Below are 20,262 nucleotides of genomic sequence, written 5' to 3' on the forward strand. Positions count from 1 at the left end.
AATCCATCCTAAACTATAATAGTATGACGTCCACTACCTCCAGGTATTACAAGCAGCTTGCTTCAATGTTGTCATCTTATAAACCATTTGAATCCCCAATGAAAAATATTACCACAAAATGATCTAGTTTGACCTGACATGTACCCTAAATAACACTACACATCGGGTTTCCAGGGACCTCTATGGACTCTGATCCTGACATAACAGAAAACAGGACAATGTGATCATTTTGGTCTCTCATAATATGGCCGCTATCCGGTGCAACATGAAGATTTATGGTGAACGACATTTCTGCCTCTAGTGTCCGAAATCCCAGTGACCCTTGTCCCTGTACCGAGGATATCTGTCTGTGTCACTGTGTGATCTCCATCAGCCCGAGACGTTCACTGACTGAAGTAAGACAAGGGACGCCCTACGTGTGCAGGCGCCTGCAGACCTCCACCAAGATGGCGGCGCCGGCGCTCGTCCTTCATGTCAGCCTCCTGGCCTGGAATGTGTTCGCGGTGTGGCAGAACGTGGAGGTGACTGGCTCTAACCTGAATCATGGAGCGAACTCCTATGGAGGCAGGTGGAAGTACCTGACTTTCCTGAACCAGGTGAGATGTGGCTGGGGATAAGGACCTCCCTGTAAGTCCTGACATGACCCAGCAGTGAGAATGAATGGAGCAGATCTGTACATGCAGATGACCGGTAGTGATGTATTGCTCCATACTGCTTTATGTTCTATAGGCTCATGTGGTAATGGCTGCATGTTGTGTCACCTATAGCATCACTGCTGTATTATGGAGCCACAACATGACATCAGCAGCTGCTGTAGACTGATGCTGTTATACAGGTGTAATCTGCACCCCCATGTCACATATGTGATATGTATGTGCATCTATATGTAGAGCTGTGCATAGGGCAGTGTCGTGCGCAGGGAGCCAGAGATGACTGGACATGGTTAATGCCAGGCAGGAATAGGGGGCACCCATTGCTGTCCCATTGGGAAATATGGTGCACAGTCACCTCTCCAGCAACCTAAGCGGAGTATACTGTGGCTGATGATTGCCAAGCAAAGGTGAGACCTGCATCAGGTATTTAAGGAATATCTGCCCTTTTATGGAATTGCTCTTTGGTATTTTATTGATCCCATATCTTTTGCTGCTTGGGTGACTGAGGTGTTGGAGATAGCTGAGATCACAGGAACACATGGGACTTTGCCTGTGGGTGAAGGTGACTTCTTACAGGTTTTATGAGGGTGGAATAAGACATTGTATCAGATTACTGAGAACATCATCCATTAGGGTGTAGTCACACATAACGGAATCAAAGCTGACGGGGCCATAGCACCCTGTTTCTATTGAAATGCATGCGAACACTGCTAAAAGTGGGGTAGCGCTAGGCCTCCTGTTCTGTCCAGTGTGCACTCGTGTCCCACCATGCCCGATGTCCCCAACTCTTTCCTGTCCACTAATATAATTGCCAAAATCAGAACTGTAAAACTAGATTGAGACCCCAAAGTTTCCACACATCAATGATATACAGAACCCTATTGAATGTAGTGAATTTTCCTTTGTAGTAGATGAGGCTGTCTGATGCTGTTATGTAACTGACAGGTATGTGGGGAGGTTCTCCTCTAATAGATGCCCTGGACAGGATGGATGGATCCCTCCTTATCCAGTATCCTCCAGAGCTATCCATATTATTTACTGCATCCATCACCGCTGACTGATCTCATTTTATCTGTGAGCACTCATGAATAAGATGCCTTTTACACCTGTATCTAATCCTGCGGTGCAGGGAGGGATCCGTGTCCTGTCCAAAGCTGGTGATTTGTTACTTAATATCTGACACTGGGAGAATTTGTGGAATCTAAGAGATGGAAATTTGTATTACCTTCATAGTATTGTAGTTAGGTAACCACAAGCATACATTTAGATAACTGTGTTTGCTACAGTTATGTAAGACAGAGAAATAAAGATAAGATAAATGATTTACCTGCAGGCCTGTCTATGACATGCCAGTGGGTGACCCCATTAAACGTCTCCCACAGGGCACATGCACAGGGATTAAAGCTGGCGTGCATTATGTTACAGAAGGGATCTCTGCTATCTTGGCCATTACAGAAGCTACAGTAGGACTCACAAATCACACTGCTTCCTCTGACCTCTCTGTCAGTACTTGTATACAGTAAAGGGGATGTATACCTATTACAAAACCTCAGAGATTCAGAACTTTATCTACATGGCTAATCAGATGCTTTTTAGGAGGCTCGTAAGGGGTATTCTATAGGGAGGACTTCAAGAGGTTAAAATGATGAAAAAACATGGCTGCGTTCTTCCACAAAGTCCCAATCCTGACCATGGGTTGTGCTGGTTGTGCAGCTGTATAGAAATGAAAGGAGCTTAGTTGCAATACCATGCACTACCCATGGAAAGGATGGAAGCTGTGTTTGGAAAGAAGGAACGACAGCTTACAAGCGGCCGCTATGGAATTTGTGTTTTAGATTCTGGAAACCTGACTGTACAGGGTCTTATTGCATCTAATTTAATGTTTTTACCCAATGTATGTTCCTCCAGGTTCTTCAGACCTTGTTCTTTGGTATCTGTGTACTGTGCGACCTCCTCCAGCTCTGCCTCTCCAATCGCAAACGATTCTGCTCCGTGTTTGCACGGTTAAAGGACTGTATCTTTGCTGCTCTGGCGTTCCCAGTTGGCGTGGTAAGCTTGAAAGTTCATTCACAAGTTTCCTGCTATGGAATTTGCCCACATGGGGGTGCTCTTTCTGTGGACTGGGCTTGATGTATAAACGTAGAAACAAAGCGTTATAATCAGTTTTATGTATTTGTTTTTCTTCTTTTTCAATTTGTTTAGTTCGTATGTGCTTCATTCTGGAGTATTTATGCCTATGATCGGGAATTGGTCTACCCCAAAGAACTAGACAGCTTCATTCCACAGTGGCTTAACCATGCCATGGTAAGACTATTCTCCTGTTAACGGTGGGGATCTATATTCTAATACATCCTGCTTTGGAAGCATAATAATATCCTGCCGGACATCAAATCTTTAATCTTTTAAAGGAAACCTACATATAAAAGGGTTTAGCCACTTTAATATAAAAATTAAGCATTGGTGGTGGGGGGGGGAGTAGGATTGTCAACATTTTTGTAACTTGCCTTTATTATGAATTCTCCAGCATTGTTTTGTTCTTGATTGGCGATCTATCAGTCTCTTCTCCATCTTCTTTCTTCCTCTCTTTGCTGAGCATCACGTTCCTCCTGACCAGTGTGCGTTCCTGCGACGTAGCATGCACAGAGCTACCTCACTAAGAAGATGGTAGGTTCCTATTAACCTACTAAACCTTTATCTATATTTACCTAATTCTATAATGCTTTTTAAACTGAGCTAAACTTTATTTAGCGAATATGAAAATTATCCTGGAGTAGCCTCCATGGGGAGTGGGAGCAAAGGCTATTCCATGCCACATCGGCACTGATGCTGGAGCTACTGTGCATGCGGAAAGCTCCGATGGAGGACTAAACAGCGGGAGCAGTAGCAGGACTGCACCGAGGACACACAGGTAGATCGGACAGCAGAGGCTACTGGGGCGTGGAGTAGCCTTTGCTCCCACTGCCTGGAGAGGCTGCTCTACGCCCCAGTAACCTCTCCAGAAAATTTACATATTGGCTAAATAAAGTTTAGCTTTGTTTAAGAAACATAGGATATCTAAAGATAGATTAGGGTGCTGTCAGACTTTGGCCCTTTGGAAATAATGAAATCGCACGGGCGCGAGGCACCGCATAGAAAGGCATATGTGATCAGCAGTGGCCCGGAGGTGATTCACTTTGATTCCGTTTGAAAACTGAATTAAAACACTATCCTCTGACCGGACCAGTACGGTTTAGTAGGTTAATAGGAACCTATTATCAGATCTTCCTTAATGGGTAGATTTCTGATGGTACAGTATATACTCGAGTATAAAACAAAAAATGTGCTGAAAACCCCAAACTAGGCTTATACTCGAGTAAAAAAAAAAAAATCAAAACTCACCATTCCAGTGAAGCTGGGGGTCCAGCGGGGCGGCTGCACAATGGGGTAGGGGTTGGCTCTATACTGGGGCACAGGGGCTGCTGGCTCTATACTGGGGGGATATATACTGGGGGGATATACTATGGGGCAGGGGCTGACAGTCTATTTACTGGGGAGCCTGTGACCAATGAATTTCCCACCCTCTGCTGATACTCGTGTCAATAGGTTTTCCCAGTTTTATGTGATAAAATTAGGGGTCTATACCATAGTATATATGGTAGGTTTCCTTTAAATCCTTCCCGATGATGCCCTTTTTCAATTCTGTTTTTCCACTTAACTTCTCTATAACTTTTTTTTATTTTTCCATGTATAGAGCTGTATGAGTGGCATGTAATGTACTGGGAAGCTGGAAAAAGCCTACAAATGTGGTGAAATTGACAAAAGCATTTGTGCCATATCCTTGTGGGATCTGTTTTTATGGCTTTCACTGAGTGCACCAAAAGACACCTCCCATTTATTCTGTGGGTTTTATTATGTTTAATACATGAAAAAATGTACATATGTTGTACAAAAATATAATTTCATTTTGCCATATTCTGACGTCAATAATTTTAGTGTACAGAATTGTTTCATTGCTAATATTTTGGGGACTATATGACCCTTTTTTTAATTTTTTTTTTTTTTTTATTAAAAATGTGCTATTTTCCGCATATTGCAACTATTTTGCTGCAATATGCAGCAAACTTCCAATTTTTAATGGGACATACAAATCACATGTTCTTAAAGGAATTGTCCACCTTCAGCACATAAATGTTCTTGTTTGTATAATGACAAGTTCTACAATCCTCTCGTATACTCTTCTCTATAAATTGCTCAGTTTTCTAAATTTCTATTTGCTGTCCTTCTATAGCAAGCTTCTATGTTTGTCCAAATGACATATTTCTAAGTTTGTGCTGTCCAAATGTAAATTCCCGGAACCACAAGCCTAATGCGAAAGACGAGAGTCTTAACGCAAAAAGAATGTCAGGCAAAATATGACTCTTCTCTGCTCATTTTCCTATGACTTTGAAGAGTTTATTTTTTTTTTTTTTAGGGAATTCTAGGGAGGGAATTCTAGAAAGGACATTTAAGAACCTACCTGAAGGGGCTAGTAGTTCTCTTTAAAGGAACCTGTCCTAAGGATTTGGTTAAACGGCCACCAACTTGTTATTGAGGAGGAGACAGGTTCCCAACAATATACCTCTGTATTCTGAGAGACCATTACACACATAAAGAATTCCACCTAAGGAGTCATGGAGGTGGAAAAAATTCATTCATTCATGATGGGCTATCTCATAGGCCAGGTATACAATGACAAATCTGCGACAGGGGTAGTGAAGGAGGCTAATATCCTATGGGACTTAGGAGTGGGCATCCCAGACTCCTTACAAGTCATGTCAATGGATCATTGTAGGTTCTTTCTCTGCCTAAGGCGTAATCTCCCAGAATATAGACATCACTGTGATCCTGACGCTGCCCCATATAACAGGTTGTCTGTGACACATTTCCTTTGATGAGAGTTTATAAATGGTATATGGTGGTACTATAGCAAATGATTCCTATTTTAGAATATACTTTAAGCTGGAAAATGGAATTGGGGAGAGAAAAAACATTATTTGATGAAAATAAATCCATTCATCGTTATAATTCAGTATAGTCATCTGTTTTGCATCTCCCACACCTTAAGGGCCAGTGTGTTTCCCAGAGAGGGGGAGGAAGATCAAGGTTACCTTTGGGAAGTCTTATCCCCTCCCTAGTAACAGTGTAGTTTCTGTAGACACAAATAATGTTTGCACCCTGTCTAATTCTCTCTGTTTGTTGTTTACAGCATACATTTATCATTCCGCCTCTTCTCATTGAGCTCTTTGCATGTCCACACCAATACCCAACCAAAAAGAATGGCTATGCTGTCCTGTTAGTGTTTTGCATCGCATATCTTTCATGGTAAGTACTTCTTTTATACCTCTGCCCTGCTCTCTCCCAACATTATTACACATAGGACCTGGAGTGCTGTCAAAAGCATGATCGCATGCTTCCTGCATCACTGCAGGGTCCTGTAACCCTTTAACTACTGCCAGTTATAATTCAGGAAGGAGCCAGGGGATGGGGGCCAGAGAACAAGATTCTGCTGGGACTAGGTATGAAGAAGAGGTAGTTGTATGTGTCAGAGCTGAGTGCGTTCATGTGAATGTGTGTAGCAGACACTAAGTGTGTCCAAAAAAGTACTGGAATGGTCCAGAATCCTGACAAAGGCATTTTTAAAATCAACACAACATAAACTATTGGAACCTGTCGCCAGCTAAAAATGACATTCCTAGTGACATGTTTGCTTTAAGTACTTCAGTATTGTACGTGAGTCTATATTGGTATAGCCTTTCGTTTGCTTACTACCCTCTTGTGGATTTAAGACTATGCAAAAAAAATATGATTCTATTATGTAATACGTGGCTCTCCTTACAATGAAACCAAAAACATGTTACAAGCAGATCAGAATACCTTGCATTAGGCCGTTACGCTCCCGATTTACTTCACTAGAAGCAATTTCATTTAAACGTATGCCAAACCAAAGTCTGAAAAGGTTCTCCATATATAACATTAACTTTTATTGATACTGCCAATAAAGATGCACGTATGCTTAGAATTTTTTGAAGGACATCTACCACCAAGATGAAGGATTGTAAACCAAGAACCCTAACATACTGGTGTGTGACCCCCTCTGGCAGGATCTGCTTTTCTTTGAGCTTCTTATGCTCTGGTTTTTAAGGAAAAAAAGGCTTTACAAATTATGCAAATGAGCCTGAGGGGCTCCAGGCTCCATTAAGACCTATGGTCCCAGCAGTCGTCATTTGCATAATTTGCATCAACTATGGTTTGCCATAGACTATACTAATTATATTTTAAACAACCGAAACAAAATAGCGAGTTCATCAGTAATGTTCATTTTGAGTTAATTTGAACATTAAAAAATAGGTACTATAAATTACATAAAAAAGCCTTTGAAAAATTGGCCCATTCATTTACATTATGACAGTTTTTGCTCTTTCTATGTATGCCGGGGTGTAGCGCAAGTTGCTGGTTTGATAATTATGAAGAAATTATAAGCATATGTGTGTTTTTATTGCCAATATCAATAAAAGTTAATGTTTTATTTATATATTGAGAACCGTATCGCACTCCTTCCTCTTTGCTTTGGCTCTCCTTACAATGCAGCTCCTTATGGGACAGACAGAGGCAAGGGGCGCTGGGGATGGTAAACAATAGCTTGGTACTTTTTACTGGCTCTGTGCTTACCCCGCAAAGTACAAGTTAGCTTCCTCCAAAATACACACATACACACGTACTGTTTGCCTTGCTCCCTATCTTCATTGTCTGATATCCACTACTCCCCTGCTCAGGTCCCTCCCTTTCACAAATCTATCTGGAAGTTAGAAAACTGCAGTGCTTGTGGACATCACTAAGGACATAGAGATGGAGGAGGATGGAAGCATCTTGACCCGTATAAATTTGGAGCACTGGAATCTCCTGGTTAGTGTTAGCATCAGTCTGACAGGGGAGCTACATGCGACTGACGAGCTGAAGATATGTGAAAACATGGAGAACATATTGGCTGCTAAGTAACTGGCTTCCTACTGATTTATGCTTGCAGATCAGTAGACTAAAACCCTTCTTCTCCCAGGAAGACCTCCTGTCATACAAGCACGCAGTTTGTACTTTTAAATCCGCACTCACCTCACAAACCAGAATTACATAATTAATCTTCTATCTTCTTTAACGCAGAATTCCAGACTATTATTTTCTAACTCTACCACTCTACTTTGTCCTCTGGCACCTGTACCTACTTCTCTAGGCTAGATCTTTGCTGGCCAGAATTCCAGCCATATCTTCCTTCTTCTCCCCCTTTTTTTCCTTAAACTTGAAGTGGATAAAACTGAACCCTTTCCTCCATCTTGGTTATTTACAAAAAAAGGTCCCTAGGGACCTCACTGAGACCCATTGGTCTAAAACTTAACTTTTAATATATTTGAAGCGCTAAAAAGTTTAATTTGGATTGTTCAAACCTATTTCAAGACATACAAATTAAAATTCTACAAATCCATGGTGTGCAGTGTATTATTATTTGTGTACAAGTCCCAATTGAGAGGAGTTTTTTGTTGTATCAGTACACTACAGGAGAGAGGGCTCCAGGGGTCAGGGGTGCCGGGGCTATATATGAGCTATATATATAGCCCCGGCCTGAGGACGCCAACAGCTTGGCGAAACATGTCGGGGGGGGGCTATCAGTCAAATTTTAGATAGCATTGACATGGTGTATAGGGACTAGCTTCTATATCCAATATTTGTTAGAGAGTGAGGAGCAACATTAATCATAGATAGGAAGAACTCCAGTGGTCCTATAGACTAGTGAATAGCTACTTGGAAGTCAGTCAATGGTAGCATATTGCCACATTATCTATAGCAACTAAGTTGCAGAACTAACAAAACCATCACTGATTGAATACACAGTCAGTATCTACTCACGAATGACCCCTGGAGCCCTCTCTCCTGTAGTGTACTGATACAACAAAAAACTCCTCTCAATTGGGACTTGTACACAAATAATAATACACTGCACACCATGGATTTGTAGAATTTTAATTTGTATGTCTTGAAATAGGTTTGAACAATCCAAATTAAACTTTTTAGCGCTTCAAATATATTAAAAGTTAAGTTTTAGACCAATGGGTCTCAGTGAGGTCCCTAGGGACCTTTTTTTTGTAAATAACCAAGCTATGTGTACGGACCCAGTCACATAATAAATCCACGTTCAGCATTTACTTTCCTCCATCTAACACATCACTCCCACCAAGCTTTTAAATCACAGCTAACGGCCATACTCTCTCTAGTCCCGATCCTTCCTCAACCAGTCTCCAAAAATTGGGAAGCCGTGCCCTCCTCGTCTCCCACTTGGACTACTGCAACATTTTCTTCTAACTCTTCAACACTCCTCTAATCCATCCTTAACTCTGTACACAAGGAAAAAACTCCAGCACATCGATGGGAATCCGCATAAAATACGGCAAACCATGACCAAGTCCGATAGGTCGAAATGTGTGGGTTTTTTTTTTTTTGCTGTGTCCATGATCGTGATGCCTGGATTTTTATGTGGATGAAATAAAGCTACTATTTTATACGGATTCCCATTGATGTGCTGGAGTTTTTCCTTGTGTATACTGTTGAACCGATGGACTTCGGATTATTTCTTCGTGCACTGTAAAACCAAGAGCTTTGTGTGTGAGCTGGACGCTAATTGTTTTTGTTATCCTTAACTCTGCTGCGCATCTAACCCATCTATCTTCATATTTCCTATCCGCCCCATAGCACATCTAATTCAGTTTAAATACTCAAGCACAACCTATAAGATAAGATAACTTTATTGATCCCCAGCGGGGATCGCGTCTTTCTTGCATGCTGTTTGTTCCTTTGTTACTAATTCTTCGTTGCATACAAACATCATTATATTGTTACATAGTTACAGGACAAATACGATACAGGACAATACAGGTGACAAAACCACATTACATTGCATACAGCGGAAAGATTACATACTAAATACAGAAGTGACAATAACAATATGCTACATGCATGGGGGTTACTGCATTAGGGGTACATGTGCAGCAATAGCTGTTGTAGTGAAACGGTCCTGGCTTGTAGTTTGCTTTTGGCAGATTGCATACTGCCCGTAGCTCCACTTCCACCAAGTATTGGCGCTTAAGCTGCCTGGTACCATCCCTAACATAATGTAATCACTACAAGACTTTGTATTTTACCCTCCTTCTATCTTCTCTTCTCACAACGCTATCCATGACTTCTCCGTGCACTTCACGCACTCTAGATGTATCTCCCCATATAGATTGGGAGCTGTTATAGAAGTGATCTTTCTTCCACTCGTGACAAAGTATTGTTTTTGTATGGAGAATCCTGATAATACACAAAATCTAGTATCTTGGATCTGCAATGTTAGATATAGGACTCTCACTTACTGCCTGTAAATGTCTGCTGGGAAATGTAGACTGTACTATGGTTATATTATCACAGGAAGATGATGACTATAGACTATATCTGTTAATGGCACACCAAAAACTGTATATACTCGAATCTAAGCTATATAATTCTCTGCTTATATTTTGGTCGAAAAGCCAATTTTACCACAAAAAAACTGGAAAGCATTATAAGCCGAGGGTGGGAAATGCATTGGTCACCACCTCGCCTCACTGATGAAATGCCCAGAAGCTTCCCCTCATTATTAAAATAAAACTTACCTTGCAGTTCCTCTTCCTTCTCTGCCTCCTGTATAGCAGTGCTGGTAGAGAAGTGTCCATGCCCTCTGCCCGCACGCACACTAGGACGTTATCTGGTGTCATACACCGCTGCGTCACAGTGTTTGCGCCGGCAGAGCACATGGACCTGTCTCTACCCGCTCTGCTACACAGAAAGGCAAGAGGAGCACTGGTGTTTTAAATATCAAGTATATGCCGTGTGGGGCTTTTTCAGCACATAAACTACTGAATAACTTGTCTTCTACTTCAGTATATATGGTAATTGATGTGTACAAGGCATGTATATATTGACAACAGGCGGTTTATATTGTAAGAATATGATGACATTCATGTCCTTATTCTCTTTATGTGCAGGGTCCACTGGGTGCAATATGCAGCAGGTCTCTGGGTGTACCCCATCCTGGAGAAGCTGGATGTAGTAGGAAAGCTGGTATTTTTTGGATCCTTACTTTTAATCATGCTCGTTTTCTATTTTTTGGGAGAGAAGCTGACACGGATGCGCTGGGGTAAGTTGTTCTCCATTCATAACATTTGAATACAGCGTTAGTCCATGTTAGCTTGTCAACAATACTGTGCATGGTATTCATTCTCTCCAGTGACCAAATACAGCTTCTTTAAGCACCTGACAAACCTCAAAAAAACATAAAATATGTTTATAAATCTGAAATATCTCTTGTCTGCTACATACAAGGGAATATAAGGCAGAGTAATATTTTGTACATATACAGGCGGTCCCCTACTTAAGAACACCTGACTTACATACGACGCCTAGTTACAAACGGACCTCTGGATTTTGGTAATTTACTGTACTTTAGTCCTAGGCTACAATAAACATCTATAACTGTTATCAATGGTGCCTGTAATGAAGCTTTATTGTTAATCCTGGTTCTTGTGACAATCTAACATGTTTAAAATCCAATTGTCACAGAGACCAAAAAAATTTTGACTGGGGTTACAATAGTAAAGCATACGGTTCTGACTTACATACAAGCTCAACTTAAGAACAAACCTACAGAACCTATCTTGTATGTAACCCAGGGACTGCCTGTATGTATGTAAACTTGCCCCTGATGTACTGTGTGGTAGCGAGATACTGTACTATCATTCTAGATTCTGGTTTGGTGTCCCAAATTGCCTCAACAGGTTCCTTTAATGGAAACATTCTGTGAAGAATCAACTTGCATAATCCTGGAACCTAACTTTATTTTAGTAATGCATAAATTAACTGCTGGGCGTGGAGTAGCCTGGCCGGGCACTGGGAGTTAAGGCTACACTAAGGCTATTACTAAAATAAAGTTTCGGTTAAGTTCCAGAATTTTTAAATTACAGCTTAGGGCAGGAGGAATCTACCATCAGATCTACTTCTGATAGTAGATTCCTCATAGTAGGTTTCCTTTATTTACTGAGCCAGCACCATTAGTAGCAGTGATGAGTCCATTTAGGCTCATTTAGACTACTTTCTATTTAAATGTTTTATTTTTTAATGCCTTTTATAAAGGCAGGGCTGTGGAGTCAGTAATCCAAACTTCCGCACCCTTCTGACAGTAACGGACCAATGAGTGCTTTCATTTCATTACTGATGGGAGCGTTCATTGGTGCAGCTGAGATGTCCTCAGTAATCCTGGGTCTTTTCCTGCCACTCTGCTCAGCACTAGATGCCGAGCACAGCGGCACCTGGAAGAGAGATGGAGGAGAGGATTTATTTCCTTTTTTTTTTTTTTTTTTTTTTTTTTTTTTTTTGTTCTTTGGGGGGTCTCCAGTATTATAATTGTCTACTCTGGGGCCTCCACTCTTGTTTTTTGGGGAGGTATTTACTTTTGTACTTTGGTATTTATTAATTTTAGTGTGGGATTTTGTGTTGTATTATAGTTGTACTGGTGTGTTGGTCTATGGGCCACATTGTCATAGTGATCATAAAGGTTGTTCACCTCTGGCCTAAATCCTCAGGAATAGAACATATGTGAAAAGGACATTTCTTTATTGCCCCAAATACTTATGAAGAAATATTCAGTACATACTGCAGTGAACTAACTGAACCAATGTATTGCATCATTTTGGAGTTTGTCCATTTTATTTTATTTAACGACTCTACCAAAATAGACACCAACTTGGTTTTCATCAAAATGGGTACTGACTCCCACTCCACATTCCATACTATAGGGCACTTTTGGATGCTAAGCCATAAGAACCTGTGGGTGATTGTTTCCAAAAACAATGTAGCAGTTTAGAAAAGTATAGGCAGTCCCCAGGTTACATACATACATACATATATACATACATACATACATACATACATCTTGTAAGTCGGAAACTGTATATTTTTTTAATTGTAACCCCAGCCAAAATTTTTTTTGGTCCTTGTGACAATTAGATTTAAAAATTTGGGGTTGGTGGGAAAGGGTTTTTGTCTGTACCTGTAGATATAAAAATCGTTCAATAAAAAGATTTGATTTAAAAAATTTTAATTTTGGGTTGTCGTAAGAACCAGGATTAACAATAAAGTTAAATTGCAGACAACTCTGTTAACTGTTACAGCTGTTAATTGTAGCCTAGGTTAAAGTACTAGTTCATTAGTTTAACCTAGTACTAGGTTACAATAAATTACCAACCACTTGTACCGTATAGTAGGGGGCAACTTGTACTTGTATAATGCTTCAGGCTTGATTTTGTTTAGTCTTTATTAACCTTTTTTTCATTTGAGATCCCAAAAAATACTGTGTAAAAGGTTGTCTGGACTTAAAAAAAAAAAAGAAATAATAATAATAAGAGTGGTGTAGTGGGCTGTGAACACTACGGTCCTTCCATCACTGCTGTCTGAATAGACGGAAGTGTCGGATAAATCGCTGCATTTTTGAACTGCTGGAAAAACCTACAGAAGTCTCCTAGAAATGAGATGGTCCCTATGTCTGGTGAGGTCTCCGCTACCACCAGTTATCTTGTATCCAGCGAATAGGCAATAACTTTAATGTACTGGAATAGTCCTTAACAATATTGTGCTTATTCCACAGGCTCTGGGCGTCCCCCTAAAAGGAAGAAGAAAAAGAAGAGCAACTAAAGTGGGGAACACAAGATCAATAATTTTTTTTTTTTTTTGTAATTTTTTTATATAATTAAAACAATGAACCCTTTCCATTGTCACAGGAGGACATTGTAATGCTGATTGCTCTAGGACCCTACACCAATCCCCCCATCCCTACCTGAGAAGATCTCTCTCCTCCCACCTAGTGGCGCCAGTGTACATTATACCGAAACTCGTATCCTTGACAACGGTATTGCAGATTTACATGCAGAAGGAATGTTTCTACTCCCACCTACCATCAATGTTTAAATTGGCAAACAATGGAAACCCCAATATAAAAATATTAGCTTTTTTATTCTATTTTTGTTAATATTGTTTTGTTTACATACTAGAGACATGGCTTTACCCAGCAGAAATGTACTTAAAAAAAGCTGGTCCTAGCTCCTGCCTTAATCTGTGGCCTTTCAGCAGCCTATGCACAAAGGAATTCTGGGTAATGGCTGACTGCAGGGCCGTGGGACTGAAGATTTAGTGATATGTGTTTGCTTTTTACCTTTAACGAGAGCGTGGACTGTACAATGTATTGAGGTCTATTAACTCCCCTCATTCTTGTCCCGTGGGTGTTGAGTGTTTGTCACAATGGCACAAGGTCACATTAAAGCAGTGTGACCTCTATCGAGCCACATGCCAGGCAAGGACGGTGCAGGACCGCCACCAGAACTACAGTGGCATTTCATTGAGACCTCATGCACACAACGGGTTTTTTTCTGTAAAAGCAAATATGGCCACCACAAGTTTTTATTTTTATTTTTTTTTTGAGTTTGAAAAAACATCCCCTGTGACTTTAATAGGAAATATGGCGATGTATCTGGTCAGACAGCAATATAAAAAAATAGAACATGGCCAATTTTTTGTATTTTTTGCAGTCGTGTGTTTGAGGCCTAATGTTGTGTGGTAGAGAGAACACATGGTAAATGTATCACTTTTCCTTAGAACCCCTATTTCTACCCATTCTGACTGTGTCCAATTTGTGATGACTGTGGGGTCGTTCCCTTTATAAAAGTTGAATGATATAAAAAAGTGCATTAACTTTCCATCATGATTAACGGAGCATCTACACAATGAAGATTGCTAAGAAAAGATAATAGAATATAAGGATGTTTATGGGGATTTCGAGGCCTATCATTGAAATAAACCCCCCTTTAGGCAGCTATAAATGTGTGTTAAATATGACAGCCTTGTGTGTTGCTAATATTAGTTTGTAGAAATTGAGGTGGGATTTTGTGATGTCAGGGCAGTTTGTTGTGAGCGTCTGATGGAGGAACTGAAACTGCATTCCCTTGCGCCTTGTAGTATTGATGTATAAGAAAAAAAAATTCTGCTGGCACTTTTAAAGAAAATCTACCAACAAAATCCAGCATGATAAACCAGGGGCTCTTACTCCTAGATCCAGACAATGTGACTGTAGTTGTCTTGTTAAATTTTTCATCCGTGGAAGGCCTCTACTGGAGGTTACCAGAGCCCCTCCATGCTCTGGCTTCACATGCTGTTACTGTCTCACCCTCCCCCCTCTCCCTCAACATTAACCCATTCCTCTGCCTGATGTAATCTCATGCAGTAGAAGGGGGAAGTGCTCCTGCACAGTGTAGTAGCCTGTGAAGCTACAACTTGGATGGGCTCTGGTAACATCGCCCAGGGGTGCTTCAGGCTAATTAGCATAATTTTACAACTTTATTTTAGAAGTAAGCCATGGACAAGAAATATAAGTTTACCACAGTCACAATGTCTGGAGTAAGTGTTCCCAGTTTATCATGCTGGATTTTGATGGTAGCTTTCATTTAAAGGACATCTACCACCAGGATGAAGGATTGTAAACCAAGCACACTGGCATACTGGTGTGTGCCCCCTCTGACAGGATCTGCTCTTCTTTTAGCGTCTTATGCCCTGTTTGTTTTTTTTTAGCTTCTTCATCAAGGTGGTAGATGTCCTATAAACATGAGGAGCGCTTTACAGAGTAGACAAGCCTTGCATGTGCCTGAAACTTAATTTGCACATTCTTTTGTTTCCCATGGTCCGTGTTCCATGTGTAATAGTTGTGACTTCATGAATGGTATTTATCATGTCACGAGTATTTGGGACTATGAGGCCAGAACATGTACTTGTCATTGTTTTCCTTCATTGTGTTACCTAGATTACTTCTCGTGCACCAGTGTATAATGAAACCCTCATGCGCCTCAGGATATATCAGCAGGGCAGGCGGAGCTGTAGAATTGCGCTATTACCATCAACCGGTTAGGTGCAACGCCTGCCCCCCTACAAACCCACTTGGTGTTGGGGTGACATAAGGGGGGAAATAATTGCATTGTCTGGTGGTTTGCAAGGCATTGCAATTTTTACCGGGGGCATAAGCCCTGAATAATGTCCCAGGTGTGCACATTACATTACTTATCTTGTCCTGATCCTTCATCACAGCCTGTGCCATTGTCCCCATACGTGGTCCTGCTTGGCCATTGGTTGTAACAAACTTCTATCTAGTATAGAGAAGCATCTAATGTAGGATAGAATTACTGCCCCTGTAGATCCCCTGCTTTATAGCCTTCCTTGACGCAAGGGCTACCCTATGGGGGCTACAGCTCCTTACTGGAAACCATAGCTTAGGATCAGTACAGAATAAACAAAATAATTTACAAAGTAAATGCACAGAGGTAATGAGACTGGTACATGATTACAGGTGGAAGGACATAAAGCGACACCTTGATGTGAGTGTAATTTATTAGCACAGCACTGATAATACTGCAGGATTATTATAGGATTGGTGCATGTTGTGTACATAATACCTTTGTTAAAGGGAAAACCTCACATTGGGCTCTCATGTTACACACAACACTGTTTCATTTAAATTACTGCAACATTTTATTAAAAAAAAAAAAAAAAAAAAGAAAAGGGTTGGGGTTGTTGATGGTTCCTCTCAGCACACGTATGCACCTAGTCACTGGATCATACTTGAGATCATGGTTAGGTTTGTACCCTTTGCCTTTTAATGTAACTGGATGTGGGTACTTGGGGTACAAAGAGCCGGATTGGGGGAATCTTGAATATTGATGCTTGCAATTAGCCTGTGGTCTGTGAATAAAGTCTATTGAAAGTCTCCTGAAGTAGATTTTTTTTTTTTTTTTAAATCCATCTATGAATTCATATTAACCCCTTAATGACTGGGACATTTTCAGCAAATTTTCGTACATATTGGGCTATAACTTTGGGTTTTTTTTTGTGTGTTACCTTAAAGGGAACCTGTTATCGAGAACAGCCAATAAACCTTAGGCCCCTTTCACACTTGCGTTTTTCACGCGCGTTTTCTGCGCGTGCTTTTGACGCGCAGAACTTGCATTGCACTCTGACCCATTGTAACCAAAGGGTCTTTTCAGACGTGTATCTTTTTTCACGCACAAGTGTTTTTTTTTTTAACGGGCTTTTAAATCTCGACATGCTCTACTTTTGCAAGTCACGCGCGTAAAAAATGCACCATACAAGTCTATGGAGATGCATCAAAAACGCATTGCACTCTGAAACACTTGCAAGTGCAATGCAAGTGCAATCACGCATCAATTGCCATAGAAAAGATAGAGCTCAGTCCTGAGTCCTTTCACTGAGACACTGAACAGACTCTGACTGAAAACTGATTGCACTCTGATGCAAAATGTGCGTTTTTCACTGACCAAACCCTGATCGCACCCTGATCAAACTCTGATGTGATCTGCAACGCAAGTTTCAAAGGTGCCTTACTTGCTCCCTCCCCCACTTTCCTTTTGTTGACCCTTAGGTGTTCCAGGTAAAATCTGCCTCCTCCCACCACCAATAAAATCGTGAAATGGTGAGAAGATCTGCAGTTTCCCGCTTAGTGCTAAATTCACCATGCAGTGAGGGGGACGGTATTTTGTAGCAGAACAGGAAGTAGACAGTGAGAGGACTTCGTCTCTGCTCACGCTAAGGCCTGAAGAAAGGCTGAGCTGTCCATCAAAAAGAGTAAGTGTGGTTCACTGAAGAAAACATGACACTTCTATTCAGAATATGATTTATCTAGACTCATTTTCATATCAGAAAATTGGCTATAAATAAGTTATAGTGTCTCTGTGACATAATGGGGATGGATGGCAGGTGATTTGTGGAGGGCTTTTAGCCCTTTACAAGCAGGTATAACAAGTTTTCCACTGTTACTGGGGCATCTTATGACCCCTGTGGGGCCAAATGTCTGGGGCAGAGCTGTTCTGGGTCTTATTAGACGCCACAGCTCCGCTAAACTCTTCCAGATACAGCGATCACATGACCACTGGGTCTATATATCCGGCGGCAGGATTTAAGGCTACTTTAGCGCTATGCAGTGAAGAAAGGAGACGTCAAAACCGCTTCAACCTTCTCCCTAGGGTCAAATACGTCTGAGGCGTTAATGGTTCAACAGGTCAAGGGACTCCATTGGAAGATATATTTGTAACACGTATGAATTTGGAATAAAACTGAGGGACTAGAAGATTATACAGAGCTCCGTTCACACTACTTAATATTCTCCCTAGGGTGTCTAGCCTTGTCTGACAGACAGACACCTGGTCCTGCTTCCACGCTTGAGAAACTGCAGGGATGTCAAAAGATGTCACTGCAAATTCGGGAGCAGCACCACTTCCCATCAAAAGACAGTGGACAGTCAGGATGTGGCATGTTTGATGTTTCAACAGAAGACAATAGGGGAGGTTTATCAGAAGTGGCTGAGGTAAAACTGTTCTAGTTGCCCATGGAAGCCAATCAGAGCTCAGTGTTATTTTTCATAAAGGGCTGTAGGAAAATGAAAGTTGACCTCTGATTAGTTGTCATGAGTAACCTAGAATAGACCTGCTCTCCGACACTTTTGATACATCTTCCCCAATGCTTATATAGGAAACTCCATCATATCAATTACTGAAAAATCGTTGCTTGAGGCTGCTGTAAAGCATTAATGCTGTTACTAGAGCACCACAAGATGACTGACCCCATGATCATGTACAGGAGATAGAGAGAATATCGGATAATAAAAAAGATTTTTTTAAAAGTGACACTTTTTGTAATCTGATTGTAATGGATCAAGATGGAAACTGACGGCATATACTTAAAACTCCCACTATGGACCTGCAGGACTATTGGTGACTTCTGTTTTCAGTACAAAGAACAGTACAACAATAGATCATATGGAAGACATTGTAGCTCTCAAGGAAGAGGCATCCTTTACAAAGCATTGGCTCTCCACAATGGGATTGGGGGGTACCAGAGTCGTGACATGTGCAATGTCTTCCAACTCACCTTTTGTTGTGGGGACTACTGGATTTCCCTGGTACATGAGTGGTTGGCTGAAGCACTGCCTAGCGCTTGACAGGTCACAGATAGCTTGCTCCAGGTGAACAGGCCGCAATAAGATGGATGGTTCCCCCTTGGGCACACTGTTATGAACAGCAAACTCACAGTCTCTTTTTGCAAGACTCCAAGGCAGCAACGGTAACAGGCTGAGGAAGCATGGCTCCGGGGCTGGGGAAGAATGTTGACCTCTTTGGCAGCAGTTTTGGAGGCAGGCTCTATAGAGGGTAAGCCTGCTGAAAGGAGACAACAGCAGGTCTCTGCAGGACTAGTGTAGTGAGCAATAGAAAGCTCTAGACCAGTGATGGCGAACCTTTTAGCAGCCGAGTGCCCAAAAAGAAACTCAAATCCCCCTTATTTATCACGAGGTGCCAACCAAAAATTAAAGCAGTAACTTATTGCTCCCTGTTCTTCAACAACTGTCAATCATATTGGCCTCCTGAGGACAGCAACACAGGAGAAAGATGGAACATTTTAGCTTCCTTCCAGTTTCCCTCTGTGCACAGAGAATCATGGGGCCAGTAGGAGGTCCTCCAAACATAATTCGGCCCTATCAATTCATTCTCCCTCTTCCTACAGTCCCAAGTAGAGAAGCAAGTATAAAAATATGACCGAAAGCAGCATCTTTTAAGTTTCTTGGAACTTCAGGAAGATTCTTTGAGTCCTGTCTGATGTGCTGGGGCAATGGCCCTGGTGCCCACAGAAAGAGCTCTGAGTGCCGCCTCTGGCACCAGTGCCATAGGTTCGCCACCACTGCTCTAGACTAATCTGTAATCCAACCAGAGGTGATATTCATAACCTCCCACTCTGAGGGGAATTCCAGGCTTCCAACCAGTAGAGGAGCTCAATGCAGTTCAGGATTAACATTGTATAACATAATGTCATCATTGATAACTTTAACCCTTTCCTTCAGGCAGATGGAGATTATAGCTTCAATTCAATACCAAAAGTGAGCAGTAGATGGCAGTAAATGCTAATCAATATGAATCAATAAGCAACATAGAAAACTTCACAAAGAACCACCTGGGTTGTAGGATTGAGTTGGCCAAACTGTATTCCAGTAGCTAGGGGCCAAATAGAATGGAAAGATTTTTAATGCCCCCTACCAGTGGGTCATTACATATCCCCTAAGTAATTGAACGAGCTGCCCATGGCTCGTCTATGGACCTGTTGGGGAGAACTGAAGCTGGTAGGCCTAGCACATCCGGCTCTTTTGCAAAACCTGGAAGGGTGTGATACTGGCTACCACTATGGTCATATATGGTCGCATGTCATATATATATTTATATATAGTGGAATTGCTTTTTTTAAGATAGCTGAGATAACTATGAGAGTTTGGGTAACCTTAATTTTATCTGAGAAAGGGGATCCCTGCTCACAAGAGCGTAATGAACAATATAGCCAAGCTATTTCACAATATCATATAATATAAAATCACTCTTATACTGTACCCTATGTACAAGTACATATAGACATATAGATAATGCTAGCCTCTTCAGCA

The 20,262-nt window shown here is 41.3% G+C and overlaps 1 protein-coding gene across 2 annotated transcripts; it reads left to right on the top strand.

Annotated features, from left to right (window-relative positions):
- Nucleotides 1-253: 253 nt before the first annotated feature.
- On the top strand, nucleotides 254-16,533 carry LOC140064282 (androgen-induced gene 1 protein-like). 2 transcript variants are annotated; one of them, XM_072111017.1, is made up of 7 exons: nucleotides 254-596; nucleotides 2,562-2,702; nucleotides 2,856-2,957; nucleotides 5,878-5,993; nucleotides 10,721-10,872; nucleotides 13,375-13,422; nucleotides 13,508-16,533. In XM_072111017.1, exons 1-6 carry the CDS (start codon nucleotides 276-278, stop codon nucleotides 13,419-13,421), a joined length of 879 nt encoding a protein of 292 aa, XP_071967118.1. In that variant the 5' UTR covers nucleotides 254-275; the 3' UTR covers nucleotide 13,422; nucleotides 13,508-16,533. The 2 variants fall into 2 exon arrangements, 1 of the variants encoding a protein (XP_071967118.1); XR_011847746.1 differs by having other exon boundaries at nucleotides 256-596; nucleotides 13,375-15,075; nucleotides 15,126-16,533.
- The last annotated feature ends 3,729 nt before the right edge of the window (nucleotides 16,534-20,262 follow it).

This window comes from Engystomops pustulosus, chromosome 6 (genome assembly GCF_040894005.1).
Source record: "Engystomops pustulosus chromosome 6, aEngPut4.maternal, whole genome shotgun sequence".
In the NCBI taxonomy this organism is placed as follows: Eukaryota; Metazoa; Chordata; class Amphibia; order Anura; family Leptodactylidae; genus Engystomops; species Engystomops pustulosus.

Coding starts and splice junctions, on each gene's coding strand:
- LOC140064282 (XM_072111017.1), top strand. CDS start 276: ATGGTGAACGACATTTCTGCCTCTAGTGTCCGAAATCCCAGTGACCCT. Junction 2,703..2,855: donor TGGCGTTCCCAGTTGGCGTG/GTAAGCTTGAAA, acceptor CAATTTGTTTAG/TTCGTATGTGCTTCATTCTG. Junction 2,958..5,877: donor AGTGGCTTAACCATGCCATG/GTAAGACTATTC, acceptor TGTTGTTTACAG/CATACATTTATCATTCCGCC.